The sequence below is a fragment of the Ochotona princeps genome, chromosome 29 (genome assembly GCF_030435755.1).
Source record: "Ochotona princeps isolate mOchPri1 chromosome 29, mOchPri1.hap1, whole genome shotgun sequence".
Taxonomy (NCBI): domain Eukaryota; kingdom Metazoa; phylum Chordata; class Mammalia; order Lagomorpha; family Ochotonidae; genus Ochotona; species Ochotona princeps.
In genome coordinates this window covers 17,443,300-17,461,326 of record NC_080860.1, presented here as the reverse complement: position 1 = coordinate 17,461,326, position 18,027 = coordinate 17,443,300, and the positions used below count along the sequence as shown (strand labels likewise).

Here is an 18,027-nt window from a genome sequence, read left to right as displayed (position 1 = left end):
CCAATCCCAACCCTGGCCCCAACTCCCTCCTAGCTCCTACTCAGTTCAGGAAACTGTTCTCTGGTTCTGCCAACTTGGTGTGTGTGTTAGCATGCTGACCTCGAGTGCTGGTGTAGCCCAGTGAGCTGCTGACTTCATACTGGTGCAGGTGGGGGTGCGGGATCATCAGGATGTTGGCGCTCTTGCCCAGGGAGCTGTCGTCAGAAGCCTGGCTCCTCACTTCCTCGGTGGGCAGTGCCCGACTTGGCAGGGAGGGGCTGGAGGACACATCACAGGAGCTGGCACTCTTTCGACTGTGACTCTCACGCTCCCGCACGGCCCTGCCAGGTAAAGAGACAAGATGTGACTGCCAGGAAAGGCATGCTGTACCATCTCAAGTTAAAAACTTCAAAATGGAGGAAGAGGGACATGGCCTTGAGCGGCATGGGATGTTGTGTAACAAAGGGCAGGAAGAGGCGGGGAGGAAGAGATAGCTCTCAAACAGCCAGACTCCTGGGATCACTGTTGTCAAAAAGCCATGACTGGGAGTCAGTGTAATGGCTAAATTGGTTAATCCTCTGCCTATAAATACCAGCATTCCATATGGCCACTAGTTCGTGTCCCAACTGCTCCACTTCCCATCCAGCTCCCTGCTTATGACCTGGGAAAGCAGCGGAGGATGGTCCAAAAGCCTTGGGCCTCTGTACCCATATGGGAGTCCTGAAAGAAGCTCCTGACTCTGAGCTTAGCATTGGTTCAGTTCTAGCCATTACAGCCATTTGCGAAGTGAACCAGAGGAGAGAAGATCTTTCCAAAACAATTAAAAAAAAAAAAGATGGTTCCTGCATGACTCCAACTGATCTCACTGACCAACCTCCTATCACTAAAAAATGAGGGAACAAATCACAATGTAATGCAGTACACACTGACACCCAAGGAGTCTGCTTGTCCTCTTCTTAATCTCACTACACTTAAATATAAATCTCTAATCAGGCACCCAGAGGCAATGACTATTTGACAGCAAGTCCACAGAACAGAGGAAGAGTTCAACATTATAGTGAAACAACCAGATAATTAAAAAAGCAAGACATTCTTCTACCACCAAGAAAAACAAACCGTAAGAACCAAATGCCACGTGTGGCTCTTGTTTAGACCCTAAACAACAAACCCACTAAAAAACCATACTTTTTGAGACTACTGGGGAAAATCTGGACTGTCAGAGGAAATGAAGCAGTTTGTGTTAATTTTGTTCCCGGTGATTAGACATGGCGAGAGTGTTTTATTCAAAAACGATTTGTTCAAGATGTATACTGAATTATGCCCAGATGATGTTAAAAAAAAAATACGGTGGTTTGGATTTCTTTTAAAATACTCCAGGCAACATGAAAATGTGGAAGAAAAGATGACACACAAACCTAATGGCATGAGAACTGCTCATGATACAATTCTCTGCATTTGAGCACGCTGGAACATTTCCTTAGTTTTGAAACTCATATTATACATACTCCCACTAAAACACAAAACCGCCCAAGGGGGAACGCTCTGCAAGCAGTACAAAATGGATTAAGGGCACAGAAGCCCCATAGAAAGACTGAAGACCAGATTGAGAATAGGTCTACCAAACAGGACCGTCCTTCCGGCAACAGGGTCCTTTTCTCTACTCATGGAAGAATTTTAAGTCAGAGCTTAAATGGATCCTGGAAAAAAAAATTACCAAGTGCAGAGGACGTGCTTGCCACTTCCACAGTAAATTTTTGAGCACTCTGCATATGCTCAGCCATGTGTGAGGGACGCTGACAAAAACAGGGTTTGTGCCTCAAAAAAGCACACATCCTGGGGCTCTGAAACACCAGGTCTCGTTATCCACTTTGAGCAGATACAAGAAAACCAAGAATGATGGCGGCACTGTGGTGTAGCATGTAAAGCTGCCAACTGCGGTGCCAATATCCCATTCCAGAGTGCTAGTTTGAGCCCCAGTTACTCTACTTCCAGTTGTAGCTCTTTGCTAATATACCTGGGAAGGCAGTAGAATTTAGTCCAAGTATTTGAGTTCCTGTCACCAATGCAGAAGGCCAATGAGGTGCTCCTGGTCCCTGGGTTTCAGTCTGGCCCTAACCTGGCTATATACTGGCTCTTTGGGGAGGGAACTAACAGATGAAAAATCTTTTTTCTGTGTCATTCTGCCTTTCAAATAAATAAGTCAAGAAAAGAAGGAAGTACAGAAGGACGGAAGTAAATTGAAGATTTTGTACTCTGATAACATTGTATGGACTCAGAAGCTCCTCAGGAGCTATAACCAAACTCCTAAGCAGCACTGTATGTAGGAAGGCTGCTGTGAACACAATCTGAGCTCTGACTATTCTCAGAAGGAGACATCAAAATGGGATAGAACAATCACGTGGGCCTCTATAAGCTAGTTTGCTAGAAATTTATACTCAGTTAAGAAACCATATTCTTCAAGTCAGCTGTGTTTAAGCCTGCAGATTTACAAAATCTGGAAAATGGATTCACGGTATTTGGTCAGCTTGGGGGAAAAACAAACTACAGTCCTCCTTTGTACAATCATCCAAACAAATTCTACATATCGAACTAAACATAAAATCCCAGACTACAAAGTATGGAAAGAAAATATAAAATACAAAGCTGTCACCTAGGGACACAGAGAGGACCTTCTTATACGAGACCTGGAAACCAGTGAGTTTAACCACATGGCAATTGGAAGCTATGTGATGGAAATTCCACAGAGCAGATTTAAAATGCAAGAATTAGGGAATATTAGACTTAAAAGAATCTTTGGGTCCAGGATACAAATATCAATTTGTTCTGGCCCAGTGAGAGGAAGATTCTGGAACCTGTGAAACGCCTCTCTTGGCTATAAAAAGTCAAAGAGCTCTATTTTTATTCTCAAACAATACTTCACGTAAGCGAACAGGCTGGGCCAAAGGGCCGGAAGACAAGAGACTTAATGCTCTGTGCGGTATGGCTTTTGTTCAGCTACTGTTAGTTTAAAAGATTTACAAGGCTATTCTCATAAAAATGTCCCTGAATTGTTTTTACATGCATTCCCCAAGTGGATCTGGAGGAAAACCTGCAGGTGGCGAGGCGCTGAGCCCGTGATGGGCCGGGCAGCCTGAACACTTGTGCGTCATAGGCATCGTAGTCTACTTGGATAGGAAGGGCGTTCTCAGATTCCTTTGGTGTCCCGAGAGCTGAAATACACAGATAATACAAATGACCACCTGAATTCATTTCAAATAGATGTCTCTAGAGGATCTCCAGCAAAATCTGCAAGTGCTGGTGATGGTCACCTCCCCCTGAACAAGTGAACTGGTAACTCAGTCAGCAGGCTGCTGAGATGAGCTGACTTACGTGTCAGAGTAACCTAGAAATGGTGTGGTGCTAAATAAAGACAAGATACTGGCAGCATTCCACTTTGTGATCCCTCTTAGGAGATACCATCTTAATACATTTTAGTACTTTGAAATTTTCTATCTGGGGGCCAGGGCTGTCGCCCGTAAAGCTACCATCTGCATGCACTCTGGGTGATAGTTCATGCCCTAGCTGCTCTATTTCTGATCCAGCTTTCTGTTAATGGCTTTGGAAAGGAAACAGAAGATGGCCCAAGTGTTTCGACCACTCCAAACTGTATGGAAGACCTGGATGAAGCTCCTAACTCCTGACTTTGGTCTGGGCCAGCACTGACCATTGTGGCCATTTGGGGAGTGAACCAGAAGAAGAAAAAAATCTTTCTCTTTTTTTGTGCAACTCTTTCAAATAAACAAATCATTCTTTAGAAGCAAAAGTTTAATAACACTATAATTGACATACAGGAAGAAAGAAAAAAAACTAAGACTTTTGTCATCATCCATTTTGTAGCTGAGGACAAAAATACAAGTAGGATAAGGTTTCTTCCAAAGAGAACTCAGCTCCCCCAACTTGGCTGTGAAGTTGGTTTTTTTTTTAAGATTTATTTATTTTTATTGGAAAGGCAGATATACAGAGAGGAGGAGAGACAGAGAGGAAGATCTTTCATCCGATGGTTCATTCCCCAAGTGGCCGCAACAGCTGGAGCTGAGTCAATCCAAAGCTAGGAGTCAGGAGCTCTTCCAGGTCTCCCACACGGTGCAGGCTCCCAAGGCCCTGGGCCATCCTTGACTGCTTTCCCAGGCCACAAGCAGGGAGCTGGATGGGAAGCAGGGCTGCCAGGATTAGAACCAGCACCCATGTGGGATCCCAGTGCTTGCAAGGCAAGGACCTTAACCACTATGCCATCACGCCGGGCCCAGCTGTGAAGTTTTTAAGTGACTTCATGTAACACTGTTACCAAGAGTTAACTGACTCTAAAAGTGATGAAAGAAGAACTCAAAAGATACTCACATGTATCACGGCCATTTTTTGCTTTCTCGGAGGCAGACTGTAAAATTAAATCAATGATTAATCATTTATTCTGTGAGAACAGAATTTGTCCTAAGACCTAGTCGCATGTGTGGCTGCTCCCCTGGACAGAGAGGCCCTGTGTTAACCCTCCAAAGAACCAACAGAAAGGCAGAAGCTAACATCTGACACCTAGCGACTAACATACCCTTTACTTCCCATCCCACATCTCATTCGCCATCAAAGCTCTCCTCGGTGGGAGTGCGGGTCCCACCTCCCAGGTGAGGATTCTCAGTTCTACAGAAAAAAAGAGCCTTGCTCCAAACCACACAATTAACAGGCGTCAAAACTTCAGACTCTTCTCTTGGCCAACTCATGGTTATGTCTGCTCTATCATGGCTAGGTCCCACAAGCTCTCTGCTTAGACCTACCAGAGCTGAACACTGCACAAATCCTCCAATTCAATGAAATGGAGTATGCAGGGGGAGGAAAGTGCTACTGGAATGAGCACTCGTGTTACTGTCATGTATCTCCTGTCATTATCCCCGCTACTCTCTTAGCAATACAAAGGTCTGAATAAACCAGTTACGTCACAATAACAAAAATTCTTGGTCCTCTTTTTGTGAGAGATCTTTTCTGGGGCCAGTATTGTTGCATATCATCGGAAAAGCAGCTGTCTGCGACAGCAGTATCCTATCAGGCTGCTGGTTCGAGTCCTGGCTGCTGCACTTCTGATCCATCTCCCTGTTACAGTGCCTGGGAAAGCAGTAGGAGATGGGCCGAGTGCTGGCCCAGTCCTGGCCACTGCAGCCATCTGGGGAATGAATCAGTGGATGGAGGGTCTCTGTCTCTCCATCGTCCTATATAACTCTGCCTAACAAGTAAATAAAAATCAATCTTTAAAAATAGAACATTAAAAAAGAGAGAGATTTCCCGCAGTCTAGAGTCTGCTTTGATACTTAGCATATACACAACTGTAAAGTTCCAAGACAAATTTTGTAAGCCACACTTATGAGTCAAGCGCGAGTAGGGGAAAATGGAGGGACCTCAGGACCAAAATACCAATGTTACTGTGAGTCAGGGTCTCTCAGATATCTACTGGGGGCTGAAACCTACCTTCTTTCCTGCCAATTTTATTCGTGGGGTGAAACTGTTGCAGAAAAGCTGGCTTTTGGAGGTGTAGAAACTGTAAAAGCAACAGACAAGCTCATTAACCGAAACTTCTTATATCCAAACACGGTTGAAAAACCAGGTATAGAGCAACCCTCCTATGACTGACTTCGCATTTGCTAACCTATCAGAACTAACTTCTTTTGCAAGTGTTGCAAAATTAGAGGTAGACTTTGGTGCAGTGTTTTAACATCCCACACAGATGTCTGCATTCCATATAAGAGTGCCTGGATTCAAGTCCCAATTCCATTTTTGACTCTGGTTTGCTGCTAATGCAGCTGATGACCAGCCATGTGGGGACACCTAGATGGAGTTCTGCATCTGTGGATCTAGGTTGGCCAAGTCCCACCTGTTATAGACATTTGGAGAGTGAGCCAAAAGATGAAAGATCTGTCTCGCTGTCTTTCAAATAATTTATTTTAGATTTATTTCTTATTTTTATTGGAAAGGCAGCTATGCACAGAGAAGGAAAGAAGATCTTCCACCCATTGATTCACTCCCCAAGTAGCCGTAATGGCTGGAACTGAGGCCATCCTGGCCTCCCACATGGTGTGAAGAGGCCCAAGTATGAGTCATTTTTCCACTGCTTTCAGGGAGCTGGACTGGAAGCGGAGTCCCCAGGATTTGATCCAGCACTTACATGAGCTGTTGAAGTTGTAGATAACAGCTTAACCCAGCACACTACAGAATTCAACAGATTTAAAAAGAAAATACAAAGGAGGCTCCATGAAACTTTTATCACCTACCACTATACAAGTTCACACCCACCTGTGGTTTATCCAGTGAGGAATATTATAGTCATCACCCAGACGAGAATCACAAGGGGCACTCCGATTATGTAGCTGTGAGGAAACAAGGGCGGTGAGCAGACACACCAACACACAAGTGGGACATGGGAACACTCCAACCTCTTTGTTTTCAATTCGTCTCTGGCCTTTAGTAGACAAATCCAAAAGTACCTTGAACAATGGGACAGCGTGTAATGGTTGCTCTCCCATGCACACCAAGTCCACACCAATTCCTAAAACAAAGAACAAGAGCAAATGAGTTGGAGGTAAGGTAGAGGGAACCGCAGAGGCAAGCACTGCAATCAAGCAATGCTGTGATCAGATCAAGCTGATGCACCATCCTGTCATGCATAACTTCACCAGTGCTGCTACTGCAGAAGAGAGATGCATGTTCTTCCTCTCTGCTGAGTCCCATCATACTACTGGGAGGCAGCAGGTAGTGGTTCAAGTAATTGAGTCTCTGCCATGTGGGAGACCTTGACTGAGTTTTGGGACCCTGGCTTCAGCCTAACTCAGCTTTCACCGCCACTGCTTGATGCTTGACAATTGGCCTTTGGCTGTGCTGAAGAGCATGACTGACAAAGAAGGGAATAAAAGAAAAAAGGACCATGAAGCATCCTGTACTAAAATTTCAAGGCCAGGCAATAAAAGGTACTTTGTAATCTCAGTAATAAGCAAAGCAACTCACATCACTTAACAGAGCAGGGAGGACTGGAATGGTTGATTTCATAATTACTGGTACTTGGATTTTTAAAATATTTACTTATTTTTACTGGAAAGGCAGATTATTACAGAGAAAAGGAGAGACAGATCTTCCATCCAATGATTCACTCCCCAAGTAGCCGAAACAGCCAGAGCTGAGCTGAGCTGAAGCCAGGAGCCAGGAACCAGGAACTCTCCTCAGGACTATCACATGGGTGCAGGGTCCCAAGGCTTTGGGCTGTCCTTGACTGCTTTCCCAGGCCACAAGCAGGGAGCTGCATGGGAAGTGAGGCAGCTGGGATATGAACTGGTACCCATAGGAGAACCTGGTGCACGCAAGTCAAGGATTTTAGCCAGTAGGCTACCATATTGGGCCCTTCCTGGTGCTTTTGAAAGTGAGCTGATGGGGGGCCTGGCGCGGTGGCCTAGCGGTTAAAGTCCTCATCTTGAATGCACCAGGATCCCATATGGGTGCCGGTTCTAATCCCGGCAGCTCCACTTCCCATCCAGCTCCCTGCTTGTGGCCTGGGAAAGCAGCTGAGGACAGCCCAAAGCCTTGGGACCCTGCACCTACGTGGGAGACCTGGAAGAGCTCCAGGTTCCTGGCTTTGGATTGGCACAGCTCTTGCAGGCATTTGGGGAGTGAATGATCAGACGTAAGATCCTCCTCTCTGTCTCTCCTCCTCTGTATATATCTGACTTTGCAATAAAAATAAAATAAATCTTAAAAAAAAAAAAGTGGGCTGATGGCACAGCAGTCCCTTAAAACACACTTCAAGAAAACAGCCAAATAGGGTCAACAACACACACTAAAACATCCAGTGAAGACCTGCACTTATGGAGCCTGCTGAATTGTAGTATGACCCTGCATTCTCAAAGCCATCTGACCATTAAACTCTTCACGTCATTTAACACTCAGTGACATCCCAAGATCTTGTAATAGGACCATTTCCACTGTGGAACTCCTTACACTAAGCATCAGCAGAAGCTCACAGTTTTTGGGTGGATGCTATATGGGTACTGGCTCAAGTGCTGGTTGCTCCACTCCCAATCCAGCTTTCTGCTAATGTGCCTGGGAAAGCCATGGAAGATGACCCAGGTCCTTGGGCCCCTGAGCCCACTTGGGAGACCCAAATGAAGTTAATAGTATTGGACAAGCTGAGCTCTGGCAACTGCAGCCATTTGGGGAGTGAAACAGTAGATGAAAAATCTCTCTCTCCCTCTCCCTGTAACTTTGTTACCATTCAAATATATAAATATTTAAGGAAAAACAAACAAACAAACAAACAAACAACTCAGAGTTTCAAAGGTAAGTCAGGCTATGAATGGTAGGGAATAAGGCACAAAGCAGAGAGCTTACCGTTATCTATCATCCGCTGCTTGGTCAAGATCATGAGCAGACGGTCCACTTCAAAGACACCCACGCCGGGTGTGATCACCACTGACATCTGCCCAGTTCGGTCAAAGTTGCGGTTGATGTAGTGTTTGTCAAACACTTGAAAAAAAAGAAGAAGCAAAAATTCCCCAGTGATGTTGTTACAGCTTTCACACACCAGTCAGGAGCACCAACACCAGTATCAGTCGGCAGCAAGCATCTCTGCACTGGGGAAGCATTCTGTCTGTATTTTTACTGTAGCAGGTGCAACTTTCTGACCTGAATTCTAGTCCAGTGCACATGTGTCTTTTTCATTTAAGAACTGCTTGCACACAGGACTAAGTCACTGTCGCGTTGGTTAATCTTCCCCATGAGTGCCTAACACTGTGCCGTGCAAAGTCTTAAATGCTCAAATTTCATGCTGCTAATATAAGCCATCCATAAATGAGTCTGCATTGAAACACACCAAAAAAACAAAACAAAAAAAACTCACACATCAATTTACAACAGTATTTAAGGGAGTAGACTAGAATGATGGGATGGTTTTGTGAAAAGCGGGCAAGTTGATTTCTGATTCTGGTCTCTGAGATGTTTACTAATAGAAAAACACTGACAGTCAAATACGATCCAAAAGTTACTGACGGATCTCAACATGCTCCAGTGTTCTCCAGAAGCCGGGAACCGACACATAGAACATGTGACAGAAACAATGAAGTGACGACACATCACCTCCTTCACCACTGGTCGGTGCCAGGACACTGACCCACAGCTGGATGATCACACCTTACACCTTCCCTACTGGAAAGGTGGGATCATGAACAGAGGGCAGAGACACTGAATATAGTTCTAGAAAATTCTACTGTTACGGTTTCCCGAGCCCCCAGCGTTCTCATCTTCAACAAAGACATTTAAGCCGCCTTGTGTATCCTTGGAGTAAACTTTCTTTTTTTGTATGAAGGTTTCTGTTGTTGGCAAACATCAGCATGCCCCATATAATACCTAAATGCAGGGACAGATACTGGGAACAAACCACACTGATAACAATTCCTACCAAAAGAGGACTGGAGAGGGTCATATTTTTACTTGCTACATATCTCTCCATTAACTGAATTCTAGGAATATAAACTACTTTTAGAATCTACCCCAAAACAGACATGGACTTACAAATAACATAAAAGAAGTTCAAGAATGGAGTGGAAAACGCAGTCTGTAGTAAAACAAAGAACTCAAGGGAGAATCCTCCCAAGTCTTTACCATGAGACACAGATGAGAACCCAAGTTAACTTCCCAAGAAAAGAACTAAGAGTTACATGTTAGTCATTAAAATCATCCATTCCATTAAAATCATCCAATCCACAACTTAGGTAGTAGATGGGGAGAGGCAGCATCAACTAGGTCTGGGGGGAGGTGTCAGCAAAGAGAAGGTCACGATCACATGGAAGCAAAATGCTGGCTCTCCTGGTGGCTGGTGCTGTCACTCACCATTAAATGATAGGTTGATGGCCTCTAGGTAGTTTCCTTGTGCTGAGGTAGAATTGTCTCCTTGAGGAAAGCCCTCTACAACAAAATAACAGGAAATGGGAAAACCAGTCATGAAAGATGAACGCTTTAAAAATTACTGAGCAGTAGGCAGTGTCTGTCTCCCTGGGGTCCTCCACTCTGCTCTGGTTGCGGTGTGATTGGTCGTCCAAGGGTTCATGTGTTAACAGAATGGTGTCAGGGCCCAGTGCTGTGGTATAGTGAATTAAGACCCCGCCTGCAGCGCCAGCATCGCATATGGGTACCACCATAGGCGGAGCATGGCTTAAGTCCTTGGGCCCTGCACCCACATGGGAGAGACTCAGAAGAAGCTCCCAGGCAGGCTTTGGATCAGCTCAGCTCTGGCCATTGAAGCCACTTGGAGGAGTGAACTGATAGATGAAAGATCTCTTCTTGGTCTCTCCTTGTCTCTCTAAATCTACCTTTTCAATAAAAACAAACAAATCTTAACAAAGAGAGAGAGAGAGAAAAAGGTAGTAGGAGCTTCAAGAGGTAGAGCCTAGCACAAGGTTTAATTGAAGGTATTGCCTCTTACATAATTTTTCTCTTTTTTTGGAAGTTAACTCTCAGGACTGTTGCAAAAGGCCAGTCTGGCCTCTTAGCCCCTTCCCATTCCCAGGCATCCTGGCTCACCAGGGAATCTCTCCCTTGCCAATGCACTCCTGCCAAGGGGCAAGACAACTGGGTGGGAGTGAGTATGTGTGTGTGTGTGTGTGTCTCACAGAGCTGGTGCCATGATCTTGGTCTTCCAAGACTTCAAACTATGAGCATGGGGCAGATGCTGTGAAACAATAATTAAGACCTCACTTTCAATTTATCAGAGTGCCCCAGTTCCAGTACTTGCTATACTCTCTCCAACCTACTAACATGCATTCTGGGAGGCAGGAAATGATGACTCCAGGACTTGGATCCCTACCACCCCACGCAGGAGAATACAAGCAGTTCTGGCTCCCACATGTGGCTAGCTCTGGCAGTTGTGGACATTTGGGGAACAAGTTAGCTGACAGAAGATCTCTTTCTTCTCTCAAATCAATTTTTCTTAAAGTTTTTAAATCTTACATATAAATAAGCTTCATTTCCTTATAAAATACCCAGCCTCAGCTATTTTAACAATGGAAAACAGGCTAGCATACATACAGAATATTATGAACATGGCTGAACTTGTTACACATGTAAATGAACAAATAGATCCAACTGGAAATAAAAACCTAACAAAGAGCAAAAACATCCACGGCAACGGAAGGGAGACAAGCATGAACCATTGCTCCTCCTCCAGCCTCCAACACACACTTGCTCACCCACCACACTTTCTGTTCCAGGGATGGCAGTACCTGCCTGTTCCAGTCGCACCAACACTGGATACTGGATGAAGAGCTTTTTAATGGTCACCAGGAGTGAAGTCCACTCTTCTCTTCTCTCATTCTGTACCACCACTCTGAAAGGGGTATTATCATAAAACGGACATGGAACAGCTATTACATACAGGAAATGCAGGACCCTTACCAAGTTCCAAGGAAAGAACATGGGATTCCAAGAGTTAGGGGAATTTGGCACAAATAATAAAGTAAGGTGCATTTAACAAATGCTAACATGGAAATAGTCATCACATTAACAGGCATGTAAATTGTAAATAAAAACAGGAAAAGATTTAAAAAAATCGCCTTGACATTTAATACCCAGTATTGAGCAGGGATATGAACAGCCTCATACACCAATAAGGGCACATAAAGTTTACCTCCCTAGACACAATTAGATGGCATGTATTAATAAAGACTCAAGAGAATATCTGTATACATTTAGTTTGCACTTATAACCAGCAAACACACCCAGACTGCACCTTAGAGGTTAGGAGAAATGAAAATTAGTGGGAATTCACTCACCACCTACCTTCTACACCTTTAAAAGTCAGAACAATGTGACAATTCCCAACCAACACACAAATTTTAAATGTTAAAACAAAATTTTCTTCTCTGATAGTTTGAATTCTAGGAAGTTATGCTGAAGAAATTGAGACATACATAACTATGTATTTATCAATGAAGTAGACCATCTTAAATATTAGGAAAAAATAGTATCTAGCAATAAAGTTCAATGAAAATGAAATTTTTTGACAAGCTTTTTGCCACAAAAAAAAAAAAAAAATGCTTTTAAATCTATGCATAGTATTTTTTCCTACTACATGCTTTCCAAGAACTATCAAGACCATATGGGTGCCTGCTTCCAGTCCTGGTGGCTCCATTTTCAATCCTGCTCCCTGCTAATGTGCAAAGAACAGCCCAAGTGACTGGGTCCCTGCACCTGCCTGAAAAACCAGGAAGAGGCTTCTGGCTCCTGGCTTTGGCCTGGTCCAGCCTGGCCATTGCAGTTAATAGGGGAGTGAACCACTGAACAGACAATCTCTGTCCCATCTCTCTACTTTTACCATTCAAATAACAACAACTCTGGGATGCTGAAATAAAAGGTGGTATCTAAGATTAGATCCTGCATTCAAAAAAGCAAACAGGGCCCAGCATGATAGCCTAGTGGTTAAAGTTCTCGCCTTGCATGCGGCAGGATCCCATATGGGCACCGGTTTGTATCCTGGCTGCTTCACTTTCCATCCAGCGCCCTGCCCGTGTCCTGGGAAAGCAAGACACAATGGTCCAAGCCCTTGGGACCCTGCACCCATGTAGGAGACCTCAAAGAGGTTCCTGGCACCTGGCTTCAGATCGCCTTAGCTGTAGCCATTGCGGCCACTTGGGGAGTGAACCAGCAGACAGAAGACCTTTCTCTTTGTATTCTCCTTCTCTTTGTGTATCTGACTTTCCAATAAAAAAAAATTAATCTTTAAAAAAAAAAAAGCAAACAAGTAGAAAAAGATATGAAATTTGAAAACACTCTGATTTTAGTTAACAATAATGTCCCAATGCCATCATTTGATGATCAAATGTTAACACCAGAGGAAACGAAGTGAAGAACATATGGCACCTCTCCTATACTAGCTTTGCAACTTTTCCATAAATATAAAAATATTCCAAAATTGGGGCCCGGCGGCGTGGCCTAGTGGCTAAAGTCCTCGCTTTGAAAGCCCTGGGATCCTATATGGGCGCCGGTTCTAATCCCAACAGCTCCACTTCCCATCCAGCTCCCTGCTTGTGGCCTGGGAAAGCAGTCGAGGACGGCCCAGTGCATTGGGACCCTGCACCCGCGTGGGAGACCCGGAAGAGGTTCCAGGTTCCTGGCATCGCATCGACGCGCATTGGCCCGTTGCGGCTCACTTGGGGAGTGAATCATTGGATGGAAGATCTTCCTCTCTGTCTCTCCTCCTCTGTGTATATCTGGCTGTAATAAAATGAATGAATCTTTAAAAAAAAAATCCAAAATGAAAAGGTTAGTTAATTTTAAGTTTAGAAAGAAGCAATCAGTAAATAATCAATAACCAAATACTCAATTATCCTGAAGCACCATACATACTTGTAAAAGTCTTCATAAAACCGTCCCTTATGATCCTGTCTGATTGAGGCTCGGTTTACTTCAGGAAATTCATCTGAAATGGAGACAATGAAGTGTGTGGATTAGATAGAAAATACAAATCCACAGTTTTCCTGGGTTCCTCTAGTACAAGAATCCTTAATTCAAGAATGCATCACACACAGAAAAACAAAAATAACTCATTAATAACTAGTTAATTAAGGTGATTTAATATGAATCTCCCATCCACTAATAAATTGTGCTATTCTGTTGTACCTGACCTCCTAACAGGAACAGGTGGGGGAGTTGGACCAGCCAAAGGAAAAGAAGATGAGAAAGAATGGCTGAGGGTTGGGGTTTGCGAGTTAGGGAGTGAAAAAAAAAAAATAATAATGGTAGGAAAAGGCCACTCACCAGTAGATTTTGCATCATAGAAAGTTCTGGAAAACAGGACCACTGTCACTTCATGACTGCAGTTCTTCTCCTGAGCAAGGATGGAGAAAAAGTGAGCTCAGGCTTATATCCTTTACTTCATTTAAGAACTCAATTTTTAATGCACCTAGTATTCTCCACTCTAACAGGTGCAGCAGCAGGGCAGGGTAAAGGGTAACTTCAAGTAACAGGAGCACGCACAACATGTGCACAGAGGACTAACATGGTAGTAAGTATTGTAAGTAACTCGGAAATGACTTGCCATATTCAGGAAAATGTGTATATAAGTTATACATAAACACTATTTTATCCTATACACCATCTTCAACAAGAAGTGTGAGGATTTGCAGACTTGCATATTCACAGACCATTCTGGAATCACAATCCTCTATGTTTACTACTGAGGGATGAATGTGAATGACATGGGAAAGCTGTAGAGGATGGCTCATGTCCTTAGGCCCCTGCAACCATGGGAAAGCCCTGCAGGGGGTTCAAGGCTCCTGGCTCCTGACTTCAGCACAGCTGCTCTGGCTGTTGTGGCCATTTTGGGGAGCAAAGTAGCAGATGAAAAGGCTCTATCTCTCCTTCTCTTGCGGTAACTTTGTCATTCAAATAAAAATCTTTTTTTAAAAAACCCAACTAACCACATTAGTATGGGGTTGATTCCTACAGTTTCATTTCAATTACAATGATACATGTAAAAGGCCAGGCACGATGGCTCAGTGACTAAATCCTCGCCTTACGCACGCTAGGATTCCATATGAGCACCAGTTCACGTCCTGGCTGCTCCATTTTAAATTCAGCTCCCTGCTTAGGGCCTGGGAAAGCAGCAGAAGATGGCCCAAAGTCTTGGGATCCTGAGGGTTCACTCCCTAAGCAGCCGCAATGGCTGCAGCTGAGCCTATCTAAGGCCAGGAGCCAGGAGCTTCTTTGAGGTCTCCCACGCAGGTGCGGGCCATCCTAGACTGCTTTCCCAGGCCACAAGCAGGGAGCTGGATGGGAAGTGGAGCTGCCGGGATTAGAATCAGCGCCTATATGGGATCTCAGTGCGCTCAAGGCGAGTACTTTAACCACTACGCTATTACACTGGGCCCTAGTCATTTTTCTAAGCTTCAAAAATAGCTTTACTGTAGCTCAAATTGCAAACATCAGCAAAACCTAACTTGTGTCATAACTGAAAATATAAGCAAAACTTAACTCGGGTCATTTCTGGTAAATGCTTACACTACACAGAAATAAGACTTAACCTGAAGCAATAATGTGCACCCAACTAACAAAATTGCACGACTAAGAAAGTTTCAATAAGCTCTACAAAAAAGTTAATTATGTAAGTGCAAACCAACAAAATTTCTGTTTTACTTCCATATTTTCCAATTAAAGATTTGTCTGTGACGTGTTTTGTCACTCATTACAACCTGGTTCTGTGTCCTGTTCCCCAACACACAAACTGTTACTAACTCAAACACATCCACTAAACAATCGTGCCTGTGCCTCACTCTACCTTTTCACAAATCTTGCTTTTACCTAAGAGCAAACTAGTATTACCTGATGATTTCTTTTTTAAAACTAGAGAGAAATAAGAAACTAATAAAAATGCTTCTGATGGAGATAAGAGGATGAGATAAAAAGTGGATTTTCTCTGAACTTAGCTTTAAAAAAACACCAAAATTTTTTTTTTTTTGTTTGAAAGGCAGAGTCACAAAGACAGAAATAGACAAATGGAAACAGAGAGAGAGACCTTCCATCTGCTGGTTCACTCCCCAAATGTCCACAATAGCCAATGATAAGCCTATCCAAAGCCAAGCGCCAGGAGCTTCTTCCAGGTTTCTGATGTGGGTACAGGGGCCCAAGGAGGTAAGCTGAGCTCCACTGCTTTCGCAGGCCACAAGCAGGGAGCTGGATTAAAAGAGGAACAGCCGGTATGGCAACTGGCACTCATCTGAGATACCAGCACTGCAAGCAGAGGCTTAACTTACTGTGCCACTACATTGGCCCCTGCATATAGCTTCTAAAATGGTTCTGATTTTTGAACCATCTGAATGTCTTACATACATGAAAACATATTTTCATCAAAAAGAAAACTTGGGGGTTTTGCCTTATGATTGAGATGCCCACATTCTATATCAGAGCACCTGGCTTCAACTCTTGGTTCTGACCCCTGACTCAAGCTTCTTCCCAATGCAGACCTGGGAAGCAATGGTGATGGTCTAAGAAACTGGCTAGGAGACTCGGACTGAGTTCCTGGTTCCCACGTTCAGTCCAGCTGGCCCTGGCTGTGCTGGGCACCAGAGACTGGAAATAAAGGATGAGATTTTTCTTTGTATGTCTGTCTGTTTTTCTCTCTAAATAAATGACATCTGGCCTGGCAGCAGGTAAGTAATTGGGGCACCCAGATTCCATACTGAAGTGCCAGGGTTCAAGTCCCGGCTCCATTTCTTCTTCTATTTTTTTTTTTTTTAATATTTGTTTAATTTTTAATGTTATTTTTATAGTTGAGAAAGAATGTATGTGTGTCTACACGGACCACCAACTAGAGGGTGGAGGGTCAAGGTATGGAAGAAGGAGGGTGGGACAAAGGTTTCTGATTTTTCCCGTTTCTCCTGTATGGGTGGGGAGGGGAGAAGGAGAGAGGGAGGTAGCTCAGTGCTGCCAAACTACATCAACACCCAGGGAAGGGGGAACAGTCATTGGATGCCATCTTGCAGACCCCAATGTGGGGGAAGAATGTTCCAAGGGTGTTACCTGACTGGTTTTGATAGTTCTGAGATACTATCGGTCTCGTTGCTCAAGGTAAAAAGTTTATTTTTTAAATTGAGTTTAATCTACTTGATGGGCAAACACACACGCATGCACTTGTATGCGCGCACACGCACGCAGGAGAGATATCTTCCATCTACTGGTTCACTCCCCAGATAAGTGCAACAGCCAGGACTGGGCGAAGCTGAAGTCAGAAACCTAGAACTCCATCTGAGTCTTGCATGTCTGAGAGGATCGTGTACTTGAACCACCACCACTGCTTCCAAGTGCGTTACCACTGGGTACAAAGGAGAAAAGCAAGCAGCTTCGATATGGGAAACAGACGTCCCAAGTGGCAGCTTCACCCACTGCACCACATCACTTGTTCCAAGCCAGGACGCCTCTTGTTTCTTATGCTGGACTAATCGCTTGGCTTGGTACTTCTAATATAATGGTGAATATCAATGTCAAAAATTATCTCTTTCTTTTTCCTGATCCTAGAAAGTTTTTAATCTTTCACCAGTGAGTATATTGGCTGTTTAAAAAAAAGTTATTGTAAAGGTAACTGGGGTAATTTAAGTTTGAAGTCTGATACGAGTTAAGATAGCTCAGTTTTAATGGAAACAATACATCTTTAAATGTATGCATTGAGAGGCCGGGGTCATGGAAAAGTGGGATAAGCTTCCATCTGTGGCACTGGCATCCCATAGGAGCACCAGTGCGAGTCCCAGCTGCTCCATTTCTGATCCAGCTCCTTGCTTGAGGCCTGGGAGAGTAAGCTGAGGATGGTCCAAGAGCTTGGGCCCTTTGTATCCACATGGCAGACCTGGAAGAAGCTCCTGGCTTCAGCTCAGCTCAGCTCTAACCATTACAGCCATTTTGGGAGTGAACCAGTGGATGGATGATCTCTTGTCTCTCCTCTCTATATCTCTGCCTTTCAAATACATTTTTTTAATTGCACTGAATAATGCTTATTTAGCACATAAGAAGAAACCTACCTTCCACTTGGTAAATAGATCGGCAAGGAAACCATTCACAGCTTTCTCAAAATACAGATCCCCTGGAAGAAAAACAAGTAGTTGGATGAGGGTCACCCCTGCTTCTTGCTTGCAATTTCCTCTTAAATAACTGGAGTGAGACAAAAAAAAAAAAAAAAAAAAAAAAAGGTCGGTTCACTGTAACACTAACTATAAAATGTCCACAAAAGCCAGATACACAAAATGGTTTCACCCTAGATTTCTGTATCACTATAAATTTAATATCTGTCTCAGGCAGCAAGAGGCCATAGCTTCAAGGTAACGGCTAAGCTTAAAAACAGCCTTGATGATTTAAAAATAGAGTGTAATCTTCAAGATCAAGAACAACATCTAACCTCCACAAACTTTTATTCTCCTACTGATACTGAAGGTTCATTAAAGATGTGCTGGTAAGCTCCTCGGTTACCTTTTTTAATTTCTGCTGTTTATAAGTGACCTTTTTGAC

At 43.8% G+C, this 18,027-nt stretch overlaps 1 protein-coding gene across 6 annotated transcripts in view; it reads right to left on the bottom strand.

Annotated features, from left to right (window-relative positions):
* DEPDC5 (DEP domain containing 5, GATOR1 subcomplex subunit) overlaps window positions 1-18,027 on the bottom strand; it is a 93,754-nt gene that overhangs the window by 59,920 nt on the left and 15,807 nt on the right. For all 6 annotated transcript variants that reach the window (XM_058656819.1, XM_058656823.1, XM_058656818.1 and 3 more), the window contains exons 10-21: window positions 17,544-17,605; window positions 13,792-13,861; window positions 13,381-13,453; window positions 11,259-11,362; window positions 9,871-9,945; window positions 8,374-8,508; window positions 6,483-6,544; window positions 6,292-6,365; window positions 5,470-5,539; window positions 4,357-4,393; window positions 3,068-3,188; window positions 100-320 (exon numbers count right to left, since the gene is read on the bottom strand). In XM_058656819.1, the coding sequence (XP_058512802.1) occupies window positions 100-320; window positions 3,068-3,188; window positions 4,357-4,393; window positions 5,470-5,539; window positions 6,292-6,365; window positions 6,483-6,544; window positions 8,374-8,508; window positions 9,871-9,945; window positions 11,259-11,362; window positions 13,381-13,453; window positions 13,792-13,861; window positions 17,544-17,605 (1,104 nt within the window). The remainder of the gene's footprint in view (window positions 1-99; window positions 321-3,067; window positions 3,189-4,356; window positions 4,394-5,469; window positions 5,540-6,291; window positions 6,366-6,482; window positions 6,545-8,373; window positions 8,509-9,870; window positions 9,946-11,258; window positions 11,363-13,380; window positions 13,454-13,791; window positions 13,862-17,543; window positions 17,606-18,027) is intronic.